We start from the raw sequence: 26,974 nt of genomic DNA on the forward strand, positions 1-26,974 counted from the left end.
TAAACATCAACCACATTAATCTTAAGTTGAGAAAACATCAATATTTAATAATTTAACTTTCAGATGCCAAAGTAAAGGTTTAATTCACCAATAAAAGAGGCTGATTATTAAATGAACAACAAGCTTAAATTTAACATTGAATTATTTATTAAATAACTAAATTATACTTACTATGCACACAGCAGTATGATAACCTCTTTAATGACATCATTTGATCCTAACAAGCCCATGAAGCAGATATTACAATCTCCATCTTCTGGATGATGAAATGTGCCAGGATGGGTGGCTACACCTGTACTCCTAGCTACTTGGGAGCCTGAGATATGGAGGATGTTGGTTTGAGGCCCATGCAGGTAGAGAGGTAGTGAGATCCAATCTCAATCAATAGCTGAGTGGGGTGGTGTGCACCTGCCACGCCAAGCTACACAGGCAGCTGTGATCAGAAGGATCACAGTTTCAGGCCAGTGGAAAAAGTGAGACCCTATCTCCAAAATAACCAGAGCAGAAAGGCTAGAGGCATAGCTCAAGTTGTAGAGTACCCGTCTAGCAAGCAAAAAGCCCTGAGTTCAAACCTCAGTCCCACGCAAACAAACAAACAAACAAGAAACGAGACGTGGAATTTAATTAGAACCCAGGGCCTCACACTAGGCCATCTCTCCCAATGGCTCTTGATGTGGTCACAGTGAGTTTCTGCATGTGCAGTTTCTCACCACCCACAGCAGACTTGATGGTGCTAGAAGTAATATTTGACAAATCACTCATACTCACAAGGAATATCCCTGTATCCAATCTCCAAAGCATGAAAATAATTCATAAATTCTCTAACTGGGATTTTAAAAGCTTCAAACAGGCCCAGGTCTTCAAAAAGTCTGTATGATACCTGTAAAAGACAAAGACAAATCTTACAAGACATCCCTCAGTGTGTTAGGCATAAAGAGAACAATGGGGGAAATGTGTGCGTTCCATAAACCCTATTAACTCACGGCCCATAGAGACATTTTCTGGGAACGATAAATTAAATACATATTAAGGACTTCTATGTGCTGAGCTTTTGAAGTTTCTTACCTCAAGGGATATATAATCTATATTCAAGAATAAAGACTCTCCATACACCCAAGAAACCATTCAGAACAGTAAACACAATAGCAATGTAACAAAACATCAAGTTGAATGGATACTGGTAACTAGAAAATTATGCATACAAAATAGTTAGTTGTCTAGGACACACAATAAGCACTAAATAAAAGATGGGAAAAGCCTTTAACTTGGATGAATTCTATTTAATAAAAAAGCAGATTTTCTACATAAAAAGATTCAAAGTTGTACATTAGTAAAGGATAGGGGAAAGAAAGGAATTCTAGGAGAGAAAAAAGAGCTCTTTTGACTATAATAATAGAGGAAAAAGATTTATTATAACCCAGTATAGCTAACAGATCTATTTTCCTTTGCTTCTCTTCTTTTTTTCCTCCAAATATCTCCATAGTTCTGATGATTCGAATCAAGCAGATTACTTTGAAAATAATTGGAATATTTGACATGCAAGTGATGAAAAATAAAAACATAACAAAGGAACAGAAGAAGGCAATGGGGAGAGATGATTATTTATAGGTAGAGTGGAGGTTGGAGCTACCTGAAACGTGTCTACTTCATGTCTCAAAGGCATGTGCTGGGTATAATTCAAGAGACTTTAAGAAAGAAATAATTCAGCCTTTTTATTGCCTGAATACCTTCTTAAAATTTAGAAGAAGCATCTCTTCTAAATTCTCAATATATTTCTTTGTAATTAAATGTTTATCTTTTATTGAATTCAAATCAATTAAAATTCACTAATATTCTTTTTAGTATATGTATAGTATTTCAGTCACATGCATCATACTCATGCATAAATACATATATCATCTATACATACCAATAACTGAAATAAGGATTTATTCATTCAACATGTATTTATTTAATGTGTATAATGTGCCAGACAATTTTCTATACAATGAGCCTATATCCCTACACACACACACACACACACACACACACACACACACACCCCAAAATAAAAATTATTTTCTTTACAAAGTTTATTACCCAGCTGTGGAGGGCAGAAACGGAAAGGGTGATGTGGGTTAAACAAACTGAATGAGTCAAAAGTAAAAGAAGGAAAGCCCTACACTGGGGTGGAGGCAGACTTGGAGTTTGAGAGCCAGAACCATGATACTCATAGTCAGGGAAGAGACTGGAGGAAGGAAATCACTTCATTGTCTGAATTTTAAAAGGGAGCATCCTGGTTGAAGGTTGAAAAATGGATGGTATAATATCTTTGCCTCAACTTCTATTTATTTTTCTTCACTTGGAAAGACAAGTATATTTAACTTTTTTCCTTTTCTCTTTTTCAAAATGTATCAGGAAGTTTGTGGTTTGTATTGTATCATATTTCAAGAGCTATTGTTTCTTTCACTTATCTACCATTGCTTTAGACAATATTTGAGTTCTTGCTTATAAGTACCTAAAGGCTTTAACTATGCATGCTACTACTATAATAATAAAAACAACAACAGTAATTGAAGATGCTGCACACACAGCATTAAATGAGATGCTTGCTCTAAACATTGTTGGTCTAATAATTACTTATGTATCATTAATTCTCACAACACCTTATGAGATATCTGAAAATAATATCTGAACGCAGAGGAAAGTAAGGCACAGAGAGGTTGAGTGAGTTGTCTAAGACCATCCAGATGATAGCTACCAGACCCAGAATTCAAACCACAAATTTTGGTTTCAGATCTTATGCTCCTAACAGCTTCAAATATATCTCACTACCACAATTTGGAAACCAACACTATCAGGACTGCAAATAGCTATGATTCTCTTAAAGCATTTCAAAGATGAACTGAAGAATTAAGACAACAGGATATTTTAGAGTTTGATTTTAAAAGAAGCATTTTCATCAAGTAGCTGGTGAGTTCAACCTCCCATCATAATTTTACATTTGGTAATTTCAAACTCATAAAAAAGGACGATTAGTAACTGGGTAAACACTGTTCACTGAAAAGAGTCAACACTATTTCAAAATCTGAAAGCTGTCCTTTTAAATTTGTTAAAGCAAGTTGATAATCATCAAAGGCAAGCAGTACATGAAGGTTGAAAGGTGGTTTGCATCACACATACAATCTCTTTAAAAATCTTTTGAAGTGAGACTTTTTCTCCAATAGTCCCAGCCAAAAGGTGATTTCTTGGAATGTCCATGGTAATTCATTTCAGCTGTCCTAACATCTCACTAAAGGGAGGAAAAAAACCCTTTTCCATCATCAAAATTTCATGATTTTTGGCCCTTGTAAACTCAAATCAAAGGGAAAAAACCAACATTCTGCTTAGAAAGGCAAATGAAGCTACATGTCCTCCAAGTTCAATGTTTTGAAAATGATGACTGACAAGGATCTTGCAGTAATGTGTTACTCATACATGGAGATAGAATTATTTCAGAAAATAATTTTTCTGAAAAATTGACCCTAATCTCTCTAATGTACACTGGTATCTCTGACTTGTAGAAAACGTTTTGTGAAGCTGGAGACACAGGTGATAGAAGAGCACATGCTTAAAGTCCTGGGTTCAGTCATCAGGACCACAAAAACAGAAAACACTTTGGGCAATGCTGTCCACATTTGAACCTTTCGTGTCCTCTGTTCTGAGAGTTTCCACGTGAATCAGATACCTGCCATGGTATTTGGCACATGTCACTCATACTGTAAAAGTGACTGTTACAATGACCACTTTTCCATTTGGTCACACTTTGCATTTGAAAGTTTGAAGATAGAAAAAAGTAAACTTGTTTTATAGGTTCCTGAGAAGCAGTTGATTACATGAAGCTTAGGTTTCTGAGACGAAACCTATATTTGAATTCTAGGTCTGAAATTGACTCTATGACTTTAAAAGAAAAACGCACTTTCTTAAAGTGTATTTTCTTCCAAGGCTAAGTTTCTTATTCTGCAAAACAGAGATTTAAAGAAAATATCTGCAGCAAAGTTACTATGAAAATGAAAACGTCTGGGGGAGTCTGTAACTCAGATAGCACATAAAATGATGTGTTTTCTCTCCACAACAGAGAACGCACTCTCCAGCAAAGGAAGAGAAAGATGAGGTCCTAAGTCACATGTGGCAACAGGAGAGGCTTATTTTCAAGGATGATCTGTTTCCTCAGAGTCATAGTCTGCAATGGGTTTCAGAGAAAGGGATTCACAACCTTCCAGGAAGAGACCTAAGTTAGAAGGCTAAGGTAGACTGGATAAAGTGGCTGCCCTTGAACCTGTCCTGAATATCAGAGCGCATAAAAGACATTGCCTAGAACTGAGGAGAAAGGAAGAGTTGATGAATGGGACTTTCAAGTGCATATAAAAGTGAAGGGTTGCATGTTCACGGTCAAAATAGTCTACCAGAGGCAATGATGGCATATAGACTATTTTGTGCTGCATAATCCATCAATAATTTTAGCATACCTCCTTGATCTACCTTTTTTTTTTTTAGTACTGGGTCTTGAACTCAGGGCCTCATGCTTGCTAGGCAGCTACCTACTTCTTGAACACCACCAGCCTTTTTGTTTTGGGTATTTTTGATATAGGATTTCTTGAACTATTTGGCTGGGTAGGCTTTGAACCGTGATCTTCCCAATTTCTGCCTCCTGAATAGCTAGGATTGCAGGTGTGAGCCACTGGTGCCCACTTGATCAACCACTTTGCATGTACCCCATTGATCTGCTGTAATTTCCACAGTACCAATCTCCTTCAAGACTGAAAATTTCTATAGGGCAAGGATGTTTTTCTCTTCTTGAAGATCAGACTAGTCTGTGCTATTGAACACTACAGGAAAGGCCCTCTGTCCTCTCCCTTCAAACCTTCATGGATTGGGATTTGCACTCAGAAGTTCCACACTTAGATACTTATTGAGAAGTCTGAGAAAACTGGTGTCTGACGTAAGAAGTGGAAATAAGTAATTTCAGTGATTTCTAGAGTTTAGCAAAAAAGTGTTAATGGCCTAATAAATCCAGGTTGGGTACTGATTTCACTTAAGTCTTACATTACCAAGTTTGGCAGTCTTCGGTCTCTCTGCTGCAATATTTACCCACATCTATATTTTAAAATAAGCTGATAAAATATTACAGCAATGCCTTTAATTGTGTATATTTTTTATGTATTCAGTAATACAGAAAATCACATCATTTTGTTTTATTTCATTTTTATGAAACAGACATGTTCAAATTCTTAATTTCCTTATGTTTTCTTTCTCCCTCAAACAAGCATTTCTTTATTTGGGACACCTTGAAAGTAGTCTAGCTTAAAGAAAACAATACTGACAGGTCTGCTATGTAGCAATGGTACTCATTCTATATTTCTTGTGATAAATAAAAGTGGCTTTCATTTTCAAACACACAGAACTATATTTGATATGTTCCTCACAGCACTGAGGGAGAAACTTATTTTTGCACAAAATCTTATTTTTCATGAGGTGTAAGCATTGTTAGATTAAGAAGTTGAAACAATAGTTACTGGAATAATTACACAGAGTAATTCAAAATTTATGTGTAGGCAGTTTCCTTTTGGGATTTGTGACAGTTTTTCTTTTGCTTGATTCTATGAATTTTAGCTCATTTGTCCATCAGACTTTTGTACCCCTGCCCTTCCCAAATTTTGTCTTAAAAATTATGAAATACTTTAGTTACAGAATACTTTTGTCTTATTTTCTCTTGTTAACCCACTGCCTTTGAATCTATAGAAGGTCACATGCTAAGATTTTTTTTTTTCTGAGCAACATCTATCCAGAGGTGCCACAAACACAGAGAGCTTTCAGCAACTGAGGACTACTTTGCCCACTTTTGAGGTTATGTGTATGGTCAAATGTAAGGAGTGAATGCATTCCTTACCTGGCTAAGAATACGACCACATTTTCTTCCTATATTTTCCACTAAGTCAAAAATTGGAAAATTCCACGTATTTAGCTGCTCCATAATTGAGTCCAGGTTGTCCATGACAAGAGGGTCAGGGGCAAGAATTGGCTTGTCCTGCAATGGAGATTAAAATATTTTAAGGACAGGTGGGTTTTCTACAAAACAATTCATGCTTTGGTAAATCCAATTAACAACTGTGACTATCTGAAATAAATGACTTAAAACTCCAGGGTGACTCTTAAAAAAAATATCAAGATGAACAAGACAGTAGCTTTAGGAGCTAATGTAGCTTCAGACTTTGTGTGGTTAGATGCTATCTGTTCCTGGTTCACACTCCAGCAGAACATGGGTTCTCTTCCAGACATTAATATAACTTCTTTGGGTCTATTGCCAGGTTCTTTGATAAAGACTCAAGGAAGGACTTCAGAATGTTGTGAAGTTATATGCAAACTCATTCTTTCACATTTATGTAAACTTCTCTGGAATCGGGTCCTTGGTTTCTATTGGAATTCAGGAGCATTAGAGAAACAGTCACCCCTACTTTGACTGACTGAATTTATATATTAACATTAATCAGCATTAATCCTGTAGACAACAGCTGTCACATTTTTCAGGAATTTCATTTAATTCATGTAACCTACTGTTTATTGACACACATGTTAAAAATGGTCCCAAATCAGGAGAATCTTAACTGTACATTTACCCCATTCCACAAAAAAACACTTTAAAGAAAGATAATGAAGATAAGGATAGAAATTATTTTATCTGAAAATTTTTGATGTAAAAGTACAACTGACAAAATACAGTAAAAATAATACCAGTAGCAATTGATCATCCCATGACAGTCAACTATTTTCTGCCATTTGCTAATCAAATTAACCTGACTTGAATGTGCACAAGCTCTTTATGTGGATCCTTTCATGCTCAAAATAAGTCACCTTTAACAGGTATTTTAGTATTTAGCAAGTATTGCTATAACCTTGCCTAAGTTAGAAAATCAATACTGACTCCCTTTCTAAATCTAGGAATGACAAAGACAAAACAAGAGATGCTTTAGAAAGTTTCCTCTTCTTTCTTTAGTAAATATTATTTAACATAATGACAAAGTTCATTTTTCATATGCATATTTACTTCTTGATTGGTTAAGAAATATGTGTAATCATTTATAAAGATAAATACTTATAATTTTCATCAGCAAATAATAGGACCGTGGGGGGTTAGTAAGTTTTGGATAGAGAAAAAAATCATAATAATGCATAGGTAGGGCGGCAACAAATGTGGGATCCAAGTGGCTCTATCTATATAGCTACAGATCTGAGAATCTATTTCCACGCCAGTCTCCATAACAGAAGCCAGTTCCTCAAGTCAGTGAGTGAGTGAGGAGATATGGGACGACCTACCAGGAACATCACATCCTCAGGACCATAGGTGCCACAGGTTGACACTTTCCTCAGTGGCTCTCTTGGGCACTCCACCTCATCTTCATTCTGCACAATGTCACTGCTGTCACTGTTGTTATTGGTTTCATAATCAGACGTAACTTGGGCGGTGTCATCTACAATCAGAGAACAGCCTATCATGAGACCTGCACTAGGGGGAAGTCTCAAACACCAAATTCTCCTGAAACTTATCACCCTAGTGTTTAGAGAAATATTGCTTTCATGTGCTTACACACCAGGTTTGTAGGATTACAGGGTGAGGAAAGCATACATTTCTAAACCCGATAAACAGATGTGAATCACGATGCATGACTTATGTGGCAATCAGTAATCCCTCAATAAGACTTTTTAGATCGGTAGCTTTTAATTTTTAAAAATCCTATGACTTTCTACTTCTGTTTCCTCTGTTATTCTCCCAGTACATTTAGCTACTACTGAGCTGACTAACACACTAATTCTAGAATGGCCACACGTGGTAGGAGAAATTAAGTTGACACAAAGAAGTGATCTACAGAACAGTATGTGACAGGTATGCCTAAGAGTATGGGGCAGACCTATGTATCTAACTACTTCCTTAGCAGTCTATGATGTCCTTCCTCATCTGCCCCCTTCACTGTCTCCCATTCTGGCCAGAAGTAAATTGTGCTAACTCAACAACAAACTATCAAAAGGAAAAAGCTAAGTCTAAAGAATAAGAAGAGTCTCAGAGCTGGGTGCCAGTGGCTCACGCCTGTAATCCTAGCTACTCAGGAGGCAGTGATCAGGAGGACTGCCGTGCAAAGCCAGCCCAGGATGAGCTATTGGATCCTGCTATTTGTACTAACAGTTTAATGCTCTCAGTAGTCCTAAGAAGCAGGTGCTACTTATATTAATTACCATCTTTACTTTGCAGATGCAAATGGAGGCATAGGAAGGATTGGTAAATTGCCCAAAGACACATAGCCAGTAAGTGCTGCCACTAGAATTTGAAATCAGGAAGTTTGACTGTAGTTCCTATTCTTTTTACTTTTGAAGTATCGTTTTCTTTAGAAACTGGAATCCTGTGGATTCTGGAATCCACAGGTAAAATGAAGAAGCCACACTCAAGGGTCACTTAGTGCTACCTGAGACCACAGCAGTGAAATATTCCCCTTATGCTATCAGCCCCAATAAAATGAGCGAAGATCAAGAAACCAGAGGGTGACATGCCAAGGCTTTAGAAGGCTGCACTGACAGATGATGGCACAGGGAATTCTCCTTTGACCTTTCCTTGTCATATTCCTTGCCCTTTGTATATTGCCATGACACAATATTCTCACACAAAAGCTATCTCGGTCAATATTTATTGGAAGTCTTCCAAGAAATGCTAAAGCAGATAGTTATTATTAGGTAGCTCTATCACCCTAAAATCTACAGAGGCCAGATTCTTTCTTTACTGCATTGTGTACTTTCAGCATAACAGAAGCAAGTCTCTGGGGCTGTATCAACACAAACAGTATAGTAATAGCAAAAGGTACCTACTTATAGTGACTCAGACAATACAGTAGCAAATGCTTTACATGCTCTAAGAACTTAATCCTTGGAATAATCTTCCATGGTAGCTACTACTATTATTCTAGCATTTATAAGTGAAAGAACAAAGACACAGAGGTTCAGATTACAGGCAAACAGGTAGCAGAATCAGAGTGTCAATCAGGATGCAACACTCGTGACCTTAACTTCTCCACATCACTGCTTCTCCACCTAGACTATGCTAAGTTTATGGTGATATAAGCAGAGTCATTCTAGGGTCTGCAATGTTGATCTCTAGAGAGTACACTGAAGTGGACGACCCTCTGATGTACAAAGCAGCATGATGAAATAGCATTTTATGCAGTTGGTGATTATATAAAATGGTCCCTCATTTTTAAAAAAATATACCTGCATACATGTTGAACACCGCTGCACCAAAACATTACCATGATTAAGTCCTCACAGTAGAGTTACGGCTAATTTTAAATTTGTCCCTCCATTCTTCCTTCCCTCTCTGCTTTCCTCTGTCCCTCTCTCCTTCCTTCCTCCCTTCTTCCCTCCCTTCCTCTCTCTCCCATCCTTCCTTCCTTCTCTCTCTCCTTTCCTTCTCTCCCTTCTTTCTTTGCCTTCCTTCTCTCCCTTCCTCCCTCCCTTCCTTCTTTCCTTCTTTCCTTCCTTCCTTCCTTCCTTCCTTGGCATCATCATTGTTGTACTGGGGGGTACTTTACAAAAGTGCTTACAATATATCTTAGTTACATTCACCCCCTCCATCTTTCTCCTCTGTCCCCCTTCACCCCTTTTATTGAATAGTTTTTAACAGGTCTCAGTGTTCCATTTTTGTACATGAATACATAGTACTTCTAAATTTACAGATTTAAGAAAATCAGGAATATGGATTGGATTACCTTCTTAGGAAAAAGATGAAGGAAAATAGTTTCTATTTTGAGAGACAGAATCCAAAATATGAATTACCTGTTCTGCTTGGTGCTCGAGTAGCTGTACCACTTCTCTCCAGGGGCCCGTCAGCAGGATTCCCTTGGGAGTACGGTCTGCCACAGCTGAGAAATAACAGAACAGCCATGAGCACACGCTTTTCTTTTCAAATACTCAAAGGCATGTTCCATCTTTGTATACATTAAGATAGACAATTTTCTGTGTGGATTAGTCTTTTCATCTCTGTGACACAAACACCTGAGATAAACAACTTGAGGTGGAAAGATTTATTTTGTTCACAGATTCAGAAGTTTCAGTTAACCGTCAGCTGACTACATTGCTTTGGGCCTGAGCAAGGTTTCATGGCAGTGGGAGTGTGGGGCAGAGGAGATTGCTTACATCATGGTGGATGGGAATCAGAAAGGATGGGGAAGGGACCAGGGTAAGGTATATCCTCCAAGAGCACATCCCCAGTGATCTACATCCTTCAACCAGGACCCTCCCAATAATGCCATCAAATTATGAATCCACCAGTGGATTAATACATTATCTAGGTCAGAGCTTTCAAGATCTGATCACTTCCCAATAGGCCCACCTCAGAGGGCTGCACTGAGGAGCAAGTCTTCAGCACCTAAGCTTAGGGGGAGCATTTAATATTCAAACCATATGAACAAGTATAATAAAATATTTTTGCCTTCTGCTTATTTGTCTCATGGGAAAAATTCATTTTGTTTTACACATGGATGCTGAGAGATACTTTCCTTCTTTTTTAATGAGAGAATGGTCAATAGAAGGTTTTAGAAATTACGTTTGACTCGCATTCTCTTCCTCCATAGTTTATAACTTATTTGAGGTGAAAGTGTTGGGAAAATTGTGTTACATTTTTTGGAGAATACCTTATCATTAGATTTATTTCTTTTGAGCTAAGACATTTTATGTCCAAGCAGATCTTTAAGAAAAGACAAACTAGGCTAAGACAAAATGATCATATATTAGTTGTAGCTTTTGCCAAAGATAAAAATGAGTTATTTTTTAGATTGATCAGTCATGTGGGGAAGCCCTAAGGAAAGGACCAAAGGAGAGGGACATTTGGTGAAGGGTGGATGTACAATTGACTGGATGCAATGCCGACTGAGAAAAAGTGGGCCATTGAGGCTCTGTGGGCAACCAAGGAAACTGATGACACCTGGGCAATGAGCAGTCATACCTTAGCAGAGATGACTGCAGAATGTAGAATTTTTTTTTTCTCAATAGCTTGACTATTTTATAAATTAAAGAGTAACCCACAACAGCCTGGTCAAGTTTCAAACTGTCTCCTCTCTCTCTTTCCTCTTGTTTAGACACTTCGTGGTTAGATTTTAATTCTGCATTTGACTGCTGGGCTCTTTTCTTCTGCCTAATTTTATAAAGGGTCTCAGAGGAATTTTTTGTCTGTTTATTATTTAACTACAGATTATCCACTATAAAATAAAAAGAAGTGATTAATGGTTTATTGTTTAATATCTTCAGTACTTCATTTTTTTTCTTAATTTTGCTGTGTGTGCAGTTGAAAAAACCATTTTCCAACTAGACAATATCTTCATACAAGTAAGTTTAGTTTTTGACCCTCACATGTAAATAGAAAAGTTTCACACGCAAATTATTTCTAATGATGACATTCTATCATTTTGCCCTAGGGAATCAAAAGGATAAAAAAAAGCAAAAGAAAAAAAGAAAGCCCATGTTAACAATTGGGCTTATACTCCCAGATGAAAGTTGGTAGAAGGAGACTTTATTAGTTTGGAGATTTTTCATTGCAAGATAATACCTAAAAGGACTATTTAAATTAGGGGCTCAAATATAACAACTGCTTCGCCAAAAAAATAGGCTGCTGCAAATACATTACAACAGCCAAGAGTCTGGGACTCCATGCCAAGCCCTTCGAGTTCAGCAGGGAAACCGCAATAATTAGTCGTGTGTTTTTGGCGCTCTCTGTGCCTACATGGGTGGCTGCCTTGAAGGGAATAATAAAACCTGGTTTGAATTATGGATTTATGAAGCCCAAACAAATAAAACACACACTACTGGATTTATAAACATCACTGAACAAGCAGACACTCAAATGCTCTTGTTTTTCTCTGAAATCTCTTTTATAAAAATCCCAGTACATTCTTCCTGCTAAGAACACACACACACACACACACACAAGAGGCCATGATGAGAAGAGCAATGGGAGTGGTAGACCTTTACTGGACATGCCTCTCCTTTCTTTAGGCAGCTAAAGTAGTCTGGAGTCTAGAGTGGGAGAGCTCTTGGGAAGGCTGGAGGCAGATGTCCTAAATGTGGGCTTCATCTTGGCCCAGGTATACTCCACAAAATAAGGTTTCTCCATCTTGTTCTGCCTAACCTCAGGTCCATATGCAATCAGAGAGTGTGGACCTAAAGAAACTGGCTCTGTGGTCAAATTCAGAAAACACTAGGTGAAGAGAAAATCAAGAGGTGTTCTTTTAGCAGAACTTCCCAGACTTCTGCGAACTGTTGATGAAGTGATGTGTGATATGGATCTCTCAGAAGGAAACATGACACGTTTCCTAGACCTTTTATTACACAATATGCAGTGGTGTAGCTCAAGTGACAGACCACTTGCCTGGCACGGGAAAGGCCCTGGATTCAACCTCTGGTACCACAAAAACATAAAATAAAATAAAAATAAAAAATAAATAAATTAAATAAAAAGCTGTCATAGAGAGGGCAGTAGAACAACATCTAGATAGTAAAAAAAAATTTTTTTCACTCTAGGCCTGGCTAAACAGACAAACAAACAAAATTGATTTTCTATTTAAAAATATTTTTAAAGAGAAAGGAAATAAAAGTGAAGTTTATAAAATAAGTGGCATTCATTTAATTTGCAGGATATTATTGTTTGGATCTGGAGTGTCCCCCAAAAGTGCCTTTGTGACAAGACTTGTTCACCAGCCTGCGCTGCAGCTGAGATGGGTGGAGTCTTTAAGAGGGGAGGTCTCCTGGGAGGAAGTTAGGCTATTGGGAGGGTTAGGAGATGCTGGAACTCCAGGAAATCCTCTCATCATCTTTGCCACCATGAAACGAGACATTTGCCCTGCGTCCCGCCAGGATGCTCTGCCTTGCCACAGCTTCGAAAGCAACAGGAACAAATTAATAACCATGGACTGAAACTGTGAGCAAAAGGAAGCCTTTCTCCTTTATGTTGACTTTTCTCAGGTGTTGTATCACAGAGGCAGAAAACTGAGACATAATTTATGAATAAATTGTACAAAATGCTGTTTCTTTTCTAGGGTCGATGAAGATAACTATTTGAAGAAAATAAAAACATGTTAGTTTTCTAATATCAAATATAGGCTTCTATGACAGCTTTTTATTTATTTATAGTTTATGAATAAAATGAAATTTACAAAACTTAATATCCACTGCAAGTTGTTAAATGGAACATATTGATAAAAAAAAGATTCATTTTATTCATGAATAAAATGAAATTTACAAAACTTAATATCCACTGCAAGTTGTTAAATGGAACATATTGATAAAAAAAAGATTCATTTTATTCATGAATAAAATGAAATTTACAAAACTTAATATCCACTGCAAGTTGTTAAATGGAACATATTGATAAAAAAACAGATTCATTTTATTCATAAACTATAAATAAATAAAAAGCTGTCATAGAAGCCTATATTTGATATTAGAAAACTAACATGTTTTTATTTTCTTCAAATAGTTATCTTCATCGACCCTAGAAAAGAAACAGCATTTTGTACAAGACAGAGCCATGATTATATTTTAAATACTCAACTCTTTTCTACTTAAAAATATTTAATGCTTTAAGAGCACTTATTCAGGATGAAGCCATAACTGGAAAGCCATAAAATATGCTAACCAGTGTGGGGAGATGACAAGTTGGCAAAGTAATTACTCCAGACATGCTAGGTCCTTTTTTCTTATCCTCTGTGATAAATAACACTCTGTAATTATGTTTTGATGTGACAGAAGAGCACAAATTGTTCAACTGCACCAGAGAATGAGGTGAATCCAGGCATAACGTGCCATGTGTTACCGGTCCATTTTAAAAGTGTTAAAATGAGAAATGTAAACTTCAGGCAAAAGATCATTTAAGCCAATATAAAATACTCCTAGGTGATCAAGTCTAAACATTCCAACAAAGTATCAAACTATATCAGATCACCTAATACAAGTTTTTATTTTTTGTTTGAACTCAGTAGTAAGTGCGCTACCACTTGAGCCAAACCACTAGTCCTCTTTGCTTTTAGTTTAATTTTCAGATAGGGTCTTGTGCTTTTTGCCTGGAGCAGGTCTCAAACCACAGTCGTCCTGCCACCACCCCCCAAGTGGATGAGATTACAAGCATGCACCACCATACCCAGTCCACTTGATACAATTTTAAAGCAGCCACCACATACAACAAATTATTTTATATCATCTCCAAAGATTGGCTGTGTGCCAATGTACTGTGTGCATGGACTATAAACATTCTATTAATGAAGAACAACTGAAAATTAAGTTTCTGTTAGAGTTTACTCAACACAAGTCATGTTATCCTATATTTTATTGCTAACTACTTTGGCACAGATACAAAGAAGTATGGATGGATATGGGTTTTCCTAGGAAGAAAACTATTATTATAATGTATCATTAAACTCCAGTTAACAATGCACAATCCTTACCTGCTACATACAACAGGCAGGCTCTGAGGAGGCAGGTCAGGAGCACTCTGAGTGTAGGTTAAGGGCCGGTGAGAACTCGGGCCTTGTTTGGCAGTTGTATCTTCAGATTCTGGAAACTGCACTGATGAAATTTTGCTGACCGGGCTGTTGGCAGGAGTGCCTTGGAGAGGTGAGGAACAGGGTGATGAAAGGGGTGAAATTTTAGCTAGGGCACCTGAGAGAGAGAGAGAGAAAGAGAGAGAGAGAGAGTTATTATTTCACTCATCGCAATGCAAACATGGAACTCCACATTGCATTTCAGCCTGTGAACTTGGCAAAAACTTGGTACCTGCTGTCCCCAACATGGCACCATCTGGAGGCAGCGTGTGTGCGGTTAGGGTGTCTCCCAGCATGAAGCCTAGTAATGAGTCATCATGAAATATCGGTGACAATGCTGGCACGTCAAGTTAAAGCCACTGTGTCCCAGAGCAACTTAAGGGGAGAAGGATATTATTTTCTCCTCCCAGTTTTGCTTTTTGTCATTCTTACTTGAAAACAGCAGTTGTGTTTGGGAAGATATCAGCAGGGACAGAATTTGCTCTTTTTTTAAACATGAACTGATATCTGGAACAGTACAGCAGGCAAGGTACATTTGGAGGAGGTGACCAGCCTAATAATCACTCACATTTTTGGTGAAAAAGTACATTTTTATGTAAAGCAGCAACCTGATCAAAATTGTTTTTGAAGAAAACATTTAAGCATGAAATATGATCCATTTCCCATCAAGCAGTAAGTCTACAGCTTCAGTTGCAGATGTGAATACTGGTGCCAAACTCTGAGTTTAGTCTACATTTTGAGAATTGTACTGGACAGTGGCTTAGATTTCAAAGTACTGACAATGGAGGACAAGGGTGATATCTTTTGAAGTTGCTCTTTCTCAAACATAGAAAAGGCAGCCTGCACTTGAAGTTGGAAAACAAAGCAGAAAAACCTGACAAATTGTTTGGAACCACTATCTGCTTACTGGTGTTTTTCATGTTTTTATGGCTGGTCATCTTACTCCAGGGCAAATGAAATCATGCAAAGTCTTTTCTACCTCTCACCACTGGGGAAACTTATACCACCAGCTTCACAATGTGTGAATCATGAGTGTTAACTGGCAGCTGGGTTGGAGCACAGTTTGCATTCAAGGTCCAGGTCCTTCAAAAGTTTGATTTGTCACACCCAAAGACTTTCTGCTCCATGGAAAGGAATATTAAGCTTGCTGAAGGGTTTCTGTGATTTTCTGTGTAGATTTCTTATTGGCACTGTTATTTCTTTTGTTTTAACAGATGAGAAATTTCATTTTCCTTTGCTTAAGTGTGGCAAGCAGCTCCCGGCCCACCCCCGACTCCTTTGCCTAAAATTTCCATTGTTGATTCATGGTCAACACATCAGCTCAGCCTTTATACTTAACAAAATGAATCACTTAGACCCAGAGAGGTTAAAAACCCTTGGCAAGGTCACAGTAAATGGGAAAGTATGGAGCAAACCCAGCTTTTGTTAGTAGAATGGAGTTTATTAGCCCACAACTTCTACCAGAGACAACAGAAGGGGTAGAAAAATCCATATTATTAGGCAGTCTAGCTCTTCATGGCATGTCTGTTAAAAGATTTAGCTATCTCACCAAAGATACAGCACAACCTTCACTTTGTGTAGTCTCTCCAGTCAAAAGAAAACTAAGTTCACTGAATTTTTAACGCTGTTTCCCAACCAATGTATCATTGTGTGGAGCAAGTAGGTTACAAGTATGCTGTGATTAATAGTTGTAAATTACAATGAAAATGAAAGGACATATTTTGGGGAGCTCCTGAATACACTCAATTTTTAATATTATCTCTAATATTTTACAATTAGATTTTCTCATTATAAATTTATAAAATAAAGGAAATAAAAATTTCATCAAGCCCTATATCCCCTCTCATTTCTCTACTACTATATAACACTGTGTGTGTCTCTATCACACATAGTCACTGTGTGTCACAGAGCAGATATGTGCTCTGATATAGAAAAGGTTGCAAAGGGCTAGTCTGATTTAGACTATTTGGGGGTAAAGTCAGATACAGACTCAAGACAATCTTAGAAAATCTAGGTCCTCTTTAAGGAGCTAAAACCTGGTATGAAGATTTACCAAGGTGCTTGCACTAAGTATTTCAATGATTTATTCACTTAACAAATATTTATTGTATGTCATGTTCCAGGGATGCACTTGTGATCAAAACAAATTCCCATCTCTCATGGAGCTCCCACTCTTGTGAGAGACAGAAGCAACAAAATAAAAATTCTTGTTCTAAATCTTAAGCATCTAATAGAGAAAATGATACCATGCAATAATCAAGAGCTACACATTTGCCAGTGATAACTTCCCTACTGAAACATTCTAAAACCTCTGGCAAATCACAGAGACCATCAGCATGCCAATGTGGCAATATGACCAGAAGAGAAGTAGTCTGATAGTTCCTAAGGAAGGTGACAGTAGAGCTTTTCATATATACCTCTGTAGATCTGAAGGAATAGAAGGGTCATGACAGATTGTTCCCTTATTCTATCTGTATGTGTAGTAAAGAATATTTTCTAGGACAGTAATGCTATGCATACTCGGTGGGAAGAGGGCAAGCAGTAGCTTCATGTGGAATGTTCCTGGACTCTGTCTAGGTATCTTTTCTGTGGGCTAGTTTTAATCTGTGCCCTTTCCCTGTAATAAACTGTGAGGAATGTACCAGCTTTCCCTATATTCTTTTTCAGATCTTCTTAGTGCACTTCTGAATTTAGGGGTAGTCTTTGGGACTCACTGTTGGCTTGAGAGAGAAAAGTATATAACCTCAAGAAAAATAAACTGTAGACTTCCTCCTTTCTACAAAATCTGTGATGTTCTTTTGGAATCTGAGGGTTAAAGGATCACTAAAGTCAAAGGTACCACTTTGGTGTGGAATAGTGATAATACAGAAGAAGACGATTCATGTGTGTGTGTGTGTGTATACATATATGTATACACACACATATATATATGAAATTACTGTGCCTTCCTCTTATTTTTGGCTGTGAATCTAAAGCTTCTCTGAGAAATTAAAGTCTTTATGTGGTCCTGTATGAGATCTGTTTAAACTGTTCTAAGAATGGGGGAAAGGGAGATGAAGGAGAATGATGGTGGAGGGGGTGAATTTAATTAAGATATATTGTAAGCAGTTCTGTAAATGTTGCAATGCACTTCCAGTATAGCGATATGATAATAAAAATAATATGAAAAATAAAATCTTAAAACAAACAAAGCAGAAAGAAAAACCCACATGACTTCAAGTGATATGAAGAAAAGTGATGCAGATGAAGGGGCCAGAGGACCGAGTTCTATTCAGATAAGATGGTCTAAGAAGGTGTCTCTAGAAGGTAAGATTTGAACAGTGGCCTGAATGACATTCTGAGAGGTGTCTGGGCAAAGCATGTTTCAGAAAGAGGATATTTGCCTGGGGGAGGCAGAGGACTGGTGGTTGGAGGCTTAGCAGAGAGAAGAAAGAAGAGCAGGGAACATGGCAGAGAGGTTGCTGGGCCAGGCTGTGAAGAACTTTGCAGGCCCAAGTCAATGAAACCATTTTTAGTCCCTAGGCCCAAACTCCAGGGGTCCACATATTAGGTCTGGCCACTCACCCCAAAACACCCAAATAAAAGATGAGTTGTACTGAAGGGCACAGAAGAGAGATGTATTATGCAGCAAGGGCACCATGAGAAGGGGAAAAGTAAGCGCCTAGACCATCTTTGGTATAGGGACATGAGTGTTAGGGTTGAATAGAAAGAGTTTAGGACAGAAACGAAAGATATGAATAATTATTAAACAGTCCTGGTCAAAGTGTGGCCTGATTGATAATTATCAAAGGGTTCTGGAGAACTGATTGCTGTAATCCCTTGAGGGAAGCTGTCTGGTCAGGATAAGCAAGTCACTGTTGCCTGGTGGGTAATAGATCCTGAGGAGGCTCTGCTATTCCCTTCCTTGGGAGCAGTTTCCTCCATCTCTCCTTGTAAAGATGTTACCAATCAGTCCTGTCCTTCCTGGGCTCCAAGATGACTGCAAGGTGAATGCCTCAGAGCAAAGACAGATGAAAATGGAGACAGGGATGTCACGCTTTTCTCCTGCCTTTAGTTAATTCAAGGGCCCAAGTAAGGAATCCATGGTTTTCAACAAAAGCAGTTTAGGTACCTATAACATCAAGTTCTTAATTGCTATTTCTTTGAAAAAAATGAAACTCTATCAGCACTCCTTCAAATGATTCTTAACTATTCCTATGGCAAATTATGAGTTTTGGGACAGTTTTCTACCACATACTTTTAAAACTTAACAATAGTTCAAAGCCTGGGAACTTGTCTCTATTTCTGCCCTTGACAGTGTATTTTCTGAAGGCAATTTATGAGAACAATGATCTTTTTCATAGCTAACTGTTAGTATATGCCAGCCGATAGACTTAGAGACAGGCAATTCACTCTTAAACACACATTTTAAAATTCATATGACCATTAGGGTTCTTGGAACTCGGGGATTAACTAAATTCAAACCAATAAGTGACTCTGAGACGCCTAGGATGAAAATTCATATAAACCTGTAACAGAGGCAAAGCACTTGGCTTTTATAGTACTTGAGTCTACATATTTTGAACTCTTAACAAGCAAGGCTTTTGGCAACAACCATGAAAAGGAGGGGTACTTTTTAAATTTTTTGTAGATGAGAAGGAAAAGCTACAAAATGTACTGAAAACCTAAAACAAGCCGAAGGGTTTAGGAATGTTATAGGAGGAAGATACAGATTTACATTTATTAATGTTTAAATAGATCAAAAGATAAGAGTATCCCTTACCCAAAATGTTCTAGACTAAAAATGTTTCAGATTCCAGAGTTCTGTGGATTCTGGAAAATCTACATAGTCTTTACCAATTGGGCATCTCAAACCCCCAATAACCGAATTCCAAAATGGTCCAATTTTGATTTTTAGATTAAGGATGCTCAGCCTGTAATTATCAAATATTCTTTTTGTTTTCTAGGAAGGAGCAAATAAATGAATTTCATTATAAGAAGGGGATTCTCCCAGGAAATTTGAGGAAGAACCTTCTTTGTAAGTCTTGAGATATTCTAAGTTACTCCAAGTATAACCATGTCAGAAGCTAGAGGGAACGCTAGGATGACCTTTTAAGATTCCAGCCAACCTTGTGCTGCACACTCACCCATTCACACACATGTGAACAGAACAGATAAACATGCATTCTCTTGGATATACTCACCTTCATTTTCTGATGTTTGAGTGATTTTAAGAGACTCCAAGCTCATGAAATATAAATCATTGGGTGATTCTGGGTGATTCAAATTGTCCTAATGTGAAATACTTAAAATCAAAGCATTTAAAAATAACAAAACTTACAAACACAACTTTAAAAATTTCTAAAATATCAATTCTTTTTAATAATCTAGCCCTTAATTCCTTGTTCCTAAGTGTATGAGAAAATGTCTGTGGAGACACAAGGAACTTTAGGCAATCAGAGGCAGAAGATAAACAATGCCACCAGGGAATTCATTAAGTGAATCCATCTATTTTGTGCCATGAAACCCTCTCAACTTAATTTTAGTTGAACAAGAAAGGAATCAGCCTGTCTGATAAATCTGTCTCCCCACAGGAAAATGGTTATCCCCAATACTTTTCCAAAACAGAAAATGTATGTAAAGACAATACAAAAACAATCATCATGCCATAAATAAAGTTTTCTCTTGTCTCAAATTTTCTATTGGAAAAACTCAAATGTACAGATATCAGAACCCAGTGTCATAGGCAGCCCATCCTTACCACAAGGACTATGAATTAGAGAAATTTGGAAAACAGAATGACATAATGGTAGTCCCCACTGTCAGTGACTCACAGGAGCAAGCTTGAAAGTGAAGATTACATTTAAATCTCTTGTTTTTATGCTTTCGTCAAAGGACTCCTACGTGACTTAATCCATTTATTTTATATTAGCAACTGCATACTCATGGCTTGTGTTTGAGCAGGTTTAAATGAACGTTGGTTGACTGAGCTAGAAGACATGCTGTTTACTGGCTGTGGGCAAAGAACAGATTCATTACTCCTCTCTGGATCGAGTGTGCCTGCTCTTTACTTTACGCTTGTTTTCTCCTCAGCTCATTGTCACTGCCTCTTGTATTCCTCCCCAGACTCTCTTCACACTCCGTTGGACTCCATTTGCTGATACTCTTTGCCACATTAGGGACTTTCTCCAGCATCATTCCACATAGTTTCTTGAAAAGAGCCTTAAATGCATTCAATGCAGCACAGCTACTAAACTCCACCAACCCACGCTTGTCATCACCAACGCCAGGAAACAGAGTTTCAAAGCAGACAGATCCAACTGACCAGAGTGGATTGTAATCTAATTTCAGCTGATTCTTGATGGGTGTTTTTCTAACTTCTGGCAGATTTTCAGGGATTTGCTTAATTGAATTCAGCATGTACGGGATATAGCTTATTTTATAAATATTTAGCTCTGTTGTGACAGTAGTCTAAAGACATCACAATGCAAAATTCTCTTCTACATAATCATGATGGAGATGTCCTACTCACTTGATGGCAAGAATGAAGGTTGACTCTTGCTATGCCTGGGGCTTTAATTTCTACCATGGGTCCTTGCAGTGTCTTATGTGGACATTCTTTTCCTTTATCATTCTGTCATTTCTTCTTGATTTCAGTCATACAACTTGGGGACTAGGGCATAGGATATGATGCTCCTATATAATTTGCTCTGTTATCTCCAGTATGTGTCCTAACCACAATTTTCAGGTTCCTGATTTTATGATATTGGGTTATTTCATAATTTTTTATTTTATTACCTAATTGAAGAGAGACAGATAGAAGAATCAAATCCTTCCATTATCTTATACCCAGCCAAGGCAAACCCACAAAATCCTAACTTTTAAAGTCATATCAATTTTTGTCCATATTTTTTTCTAGTCTATACTCATTAGGACAAAAGGAAGGAATGAAGACAAATTATGTGTCTTTGTTCAAGTTACTTAACTTTTCTATGCCTCAGTTTCCTCATCTCAACTCCCTTGACCAACAAAAGAACACAGATCACTGAAATTCATATTTCATTCCATGAGTTACAAACTATTGTTATCTTATATTTTAATTCTGTCCTTAAATAAATCTTTGAAAGACTTCCTGTGAGACTGAAAATAATATTCATACATTCAGTGTTTGTTGGATTGACCCATTGTTCTTAAATTTCTTTGTTTACCACTTTTATTAGATTTCAGATTTTCTCTCTGACATTATTTCTCTTTCTAGCACATATCTATCATAAATTGCTCTAGTGAAGATTTGATAGGTAGTCAAGTTTTTACTTCTCTCAAAATGTCTTTAGTTCACATCTATTCTTGTGAGTTAAGATTTGCCAGGCACAAATCTTAGGTTGATTCAAATTGTTTCAGGACTTTGAAGAACATATTCTGCTTTCTGACTCTCTGTAATTCTCACAATTCTGCTTTCCAACTGACTCCCTTTCCTCTGGCTGACTTTTGGAATATTTTTGCCCATTGGTATTTTGAAGTTTAATGATCTTAGGTCTACATGTAAATTTCTTTTCTACTTATCCTGCTTCTCCTCTAATATGTTTTGTCCTCCACTTGCCACTAAGACTACAATTATCCATTTTAGACTCTAAAACTCTTTCTTGTGTATCTCCTAAAATCTCTTGTATTTTCCAGTTCCTCCTCTGTATTGCATGGTGGGTAATTTCTTTAGGCCCTCCCTTATCCAGTTTACTAACTCTCCCTGCAAGAGTCTGTTATGCCATTTAACCCATTATATTTCTTTGATTACATTTCCAAGAGATACATTCAGTTGATCTTCAATTACATCTTTTCTCATTGCTACTATTTTCATCTCAAATTTCTTTAAATATGTAAGTTTTTTAATTAAACAACAATAAAATATGTTAACATTGGATTATCTCAACCTTTTCAGAGAGCTAGGAAGAATTTTTTTGTTGTTTCTGTAACTCTGATGGTGTTTCCTTGTGCATTTAATGATCATGGCTGTAGTCTCCTATTTCAACTTGATGTGTTAAAATCTCAACTGGTGATGGTTTCCTTAATAATTATCAAGAAAGAGAAGGGGTCCTATAGACCTAGGACCACTTTAATGGCCCTCTAAGAGTATCCTGGTTAATTTGGAACTTTCAAATTCAGTCTGTAACTTTGCTTGTGTTGCAAATGAGTCTCCTTATTCCCAAACTGGTCTGTATTTGCTCTCTGGGAAACCTCAGTTAGGGATTTACCTACATTACTTGGTCCTAGTGAAAACTGAATTCTATTTCTCAGATCATTAATGACTTCTAAATTACAAAGTTTAATGAACATCTCCAAAGCAGAGACAATCAGATTAGTTGTTGGAAAGCTGGATTACCTTTAATGGTTTCTTTCAGCAATGGAATTCCAATAAACTCATACTTTCCAAAGGAAGTATATTCCTACACTAAACAGTAGAGATTTAAGCAAAGTAGGTGATGGTTTTGAGAAGTAGTAACCTAGTGCAAAGCAGGTCATCAAAGGAAGAGAAAGTATAAAATTTTATTAACCAGATGTAATAAATAACAACAGAGATCAATCCTTTAATTGTGTCTCTTAAAAATTGTTTATTTTTCTAGGTGGTCTCTTGAAATATTAGTACAATGTAAGAGACATTGACATGTTTCTCATATAAACATTGCTATTTTAAGCAATTCTACTTTTGACTACCATGCAGTATTTGAAGTAAACCCATGCCTTTTTGAGAATAGAAAAACTGAGTTTAAAAAAGAAGAAGAAAAAGAAAGAGCTTTGAAAGCTAAAAAGCATCCAGTGTTGAGAGATTTGGTTCCCAGATGGAAGAGAACCTGGCAGGGGGAAGCCAAAATCCTGTGACTGTTCTTCCTCCGAGCATTATTTACTGACCATTGGCACGGAACAAGAGGCTAAAACCCAGGCAGAGAGGGTAGCTATTAGGGAAACAAGCCAGCAGAGCTTTTAGCAATGTCATGAGGGCGATGACATAAAAATTGGAGTTCGGGTTGCATGGCAGCCAGAACTTGCATGTCTGATATCTTGGTGAGAATGGGGGCAGTTTCCTCTGGAGCCATGTGGTGAGTTCTTAAGCTGCTAAAGACAGAAGATTAAGAATCTAAGCAGGAAGTACTGAAAACCTCATGAAAATTTTCTATACTATTTAGAAGTAAAAAAAAAAATGGCAGTTAGTTCTTGCAAGGAGGAGGAAGTTCAAGTAACACCACCAGCCCTCAATGGGGATTCTAAGAGAAGGGCAATTCAGAGACAGAATCTGATAAAAAGTCTGTCCCAGTGTCAGACCCTGATTAGGTTATACAATCTTGCCCCAAATCCTTTTACTTTCTTACTTAAAACTCTATTACTCTTAATTTTGATATTTGAATTCCTTATCAGATTCACACATAGTAAATGAATCATTTCTTCAAACAATTACTTGAAAGTAATTTTTGGTTAACAGATTAATAATAAGATTGAAATTTGTAACATGATGCTCCCAGAGATTATCCTTCATGGGTGACACTAATTTCCTTCTCGTGCCATAAGTTCCAGGTTGGAAATCTAGTAGAGTAGCCTAGAAAAAATTCATACCATCACACAATGCATAAATTTAAGCCACCAATTGGTTATGGACGTATTTTCTCTTTAGAGCAGTTATACCAGGGACATCTAAGTCCAGTGCCCCCTGAGAATATCTGCACTCAAAATGTGGTGACTGATGACTCACATTCAGAGCATGAACTCTTCTCCCAGGAGGTTACTTACCTGGTCGGTTTTGCTTTTTAGCTTTTATGTGGTTTGCTGAAGAAACAGTGTAAGATGAAGTGAAGGATCTGCTTTTGGTGAGGGTCATCATCATTGGGTTGTTCCAAGAATCAGGAATAACAGCACTGTAAAGACAGGATTTAAAGAAAAATGAAGAGATTTTTCCATCAGTTATTGGGCAAATCTTGCCAGGATCCAAACCATCATTTCTCCAGTAGATTGGTATGTAAATCCAGGTTTGTTGACAGAACTGCTCTACTTACAAATGACAGAATGGGTTGTATAGGCTCAGTCTCTAACTCAGGGGTATTATTGTTCACTCAACAAGCACACTGGTTAACAGAGAGAAAAGATGGCGTTTGACTCCTTTTAACACAATCAAACACCTTCCACCATCTCTAATGCTGCTCCTCATAGGTTTTCTAGAACAAGCCTGCAGATTCCCTGGCTAAGTTGTAGGTATACTAATGTGAGTAATCACTCACAGAAAGCTTACACTATAGTGCTTTTATTGTCTATTATTCTTGGTGTATCTATATTCAAAAATTATATTTTTATAAAACCACTCAAACATAATACTTCATTGCAGTGTTTGCTTATGAAGGAAAAAGTTACTAGTGAGCTTTATCCTACATTTTTCTCCACTGATGAGATCCAGGAAAGAAAGTGATAATCCTGTTAAATCTCCTTATCAACATGCCAATGACATCTGTGATAGGCTAAACACACTGATGATATTCACTAGGGAAAGAATAATGGTACTCTTCATCCTGGATGAAGCACGTGCTTGGTCTGTCTAGGTTGCTCACTGAAAATAAATCTCAAAAGAATAGATGTACAGAGGGTTGGGCTAGAGAATGTTATAGAAGCTATGTAATTAATGAGATGATGAATTTTGGAAATATTCCAACTGCAAATTTCTCTGCATATATTGCTCAAAATCTTACACATTAAATCTGAAACAGTGTTCATCCCAATTAGTGAAAAGTCCTGGGTCTGTGTTTTGCTGGCACCCATGTCCTTTCAAGCACTACTGAATTTGGCCCTGGGTAAAATCTATAATTTGCATGCATATAATTTGACAGTTTCATTTTTTTTTCCAACCTTAGATTGGCACTATAAACTACAGATACCTGATCTGCCTGGCTGGCTTATTGCAAATAAACCTGAAATTGGTGGAGTTATGCATCGTGGATGTTATAGATTACCCTATAAGCTGCATATTTAATGGAGTATGTTAGAGTGCTTCCATTAACCAAATGGCTCCTCCTGTGCAAGCAATGTTAGGCATGCATTGCTTGGACCTTGCATATTTCATTCAAACCAGAACATGTGCTGATGTGAACAAAAAGACATTTAAAGAACTATACTAACAGCCTCAGATCTCTCAGAGGGAAGAATATTGGGTAAGTGTCTTGCTATGACTGTGTCCTTTGATTATCAGTAAATTAGGAAATCAGTAAAACCTGTAAAGTGTTTTGAAGTCAATTTGATGTTTGACACTTATGTATGTCTTAATAATAATTCTCTCTCTCTCTCCCGCCACCCTTTACCCTTTGTCATTCTCTCTCTTGTTTTTCTTTCTTCAACTATTAGCCTAAGTATTTTATATATATATATATATATATATATATATATATATATAATACATATGCTATATATATTCTATATCATAAAGGAGACATTTAAAATGAGTGTAGCATGAATGCCAGCAATTATCAAATAAAATTGAAGAAAGCACAGAAAATATTTGTTTCAGTCCTTTTAGAAATCTCACTCTAGGCATTTCACAAATGCTTGGAATTTTTAGAATAAGACAAAAGAGAATTTTGTGTTTTAGAAAACTAACCAATTATTTCCTTATGGTGTTAGTCTCTTTTGACTTGCTTATCTGGATTGAGTAACTGGTAAGATTTGCTGTGAAAAACTTTATATAGTATATGTGTTACCTACAATTTTTTATTTCTTAGTATATTATATAATGAATAAATTGTTACTTCTCTAAATGGTATCTTATGGAGACTAGTCAAAAAACTTTCTTCTACTTTTTTTTCCAAATAAAAATACTTAAAATACACTCATTTTGAACAGTTTGTAAAGTACAACAGTTGAGTACCTTTAATATATAGGGATTTAATGAAATCAAGATAAATAAAATCACAGTCACATTCATCCCATTTTAATGAATATACATTAATTTATTACATTAAACTATTAATGAAATAGAATAAACCTGTATATGTTGTAAAGTGCACTTACAGGCACTTTCACTTACTGCTTTGCATAGCGGCAGGATAGCTTTCAACTTTTCACTGATACATACTTCCTGACTCTTGTTTAAATGTTACTAATGGTGAATAATTTGTATCCTGGAGAGGGAACACTTTGCCTGGTTTCTTCATGTTGATACAACAGTGTAATAGGATCATGCCTGAAATTGATGACCCTAACCCTACTCACAAGCCTTTATGCCTGTATCAATTCCATCCTATACCCTAAATTTCTTATTAGTAATAGTCTTTTTACCAAGCTTACAAGCTTCCTTTTTGCCTAATACACAAAAGCAGGGACGGTTACAAAGTAAACGTGGGAAGATTTGGCGTGTGACCCAGGTCATCAGTTCCCATTCT

At 37.0% G+C, this 26,974-nt stretch overlaps 1 protein-coding gene across 1 annotated transcript in view; it reads right to left on the bottom strand.

The window, feature by feature from the left end:
* Nucleotides 1-26,974, bottom strand: part of Pde3a (phosphodiesterase 3A) — a 294,071-nt gene that overhangs the window by 21,045 nt on the left and 246,052 nt on the right. The window contains exons 5-10 of the mRNA XM_074075932.1: nt 24,345-24,469; nt 14,493-14,706; nt 9,835-9,920; nt 7,333-7,487; nt 5,909-6,046; nt 769-880 (exon numbers count right to left, since the gene is read on the bottom strand). Of these exons, the coding sequence (XP_073932033.1) occupies nt 769-880; nt 5,909-6,046; nt 7,333-7,487; nt 9,835-9,920; nt 14,493-14,706; nt 24,345-24,469 (830 nt within the window). The remainder of the gene's footprint in view (nt 1-768; nt 881-5,908; nt 6,047-7,332; nt 7,488-9,834; nt 9,921-14,492; nt 14,707-24,344; nt 24,470-26,974) is intronic.

Source organism: Castor canadensis, chromosome 6, assembly GCF_047511655.1.
Source record: "Castor canadensis chromosome 6, mCasCan1.hap1v2, whole genome shotgun sequence".
NCBI lineage: Eukaryota > Metazoa > Chordata > Mammalia > Rodentia > Castoridae > Castor > Castor canadensis.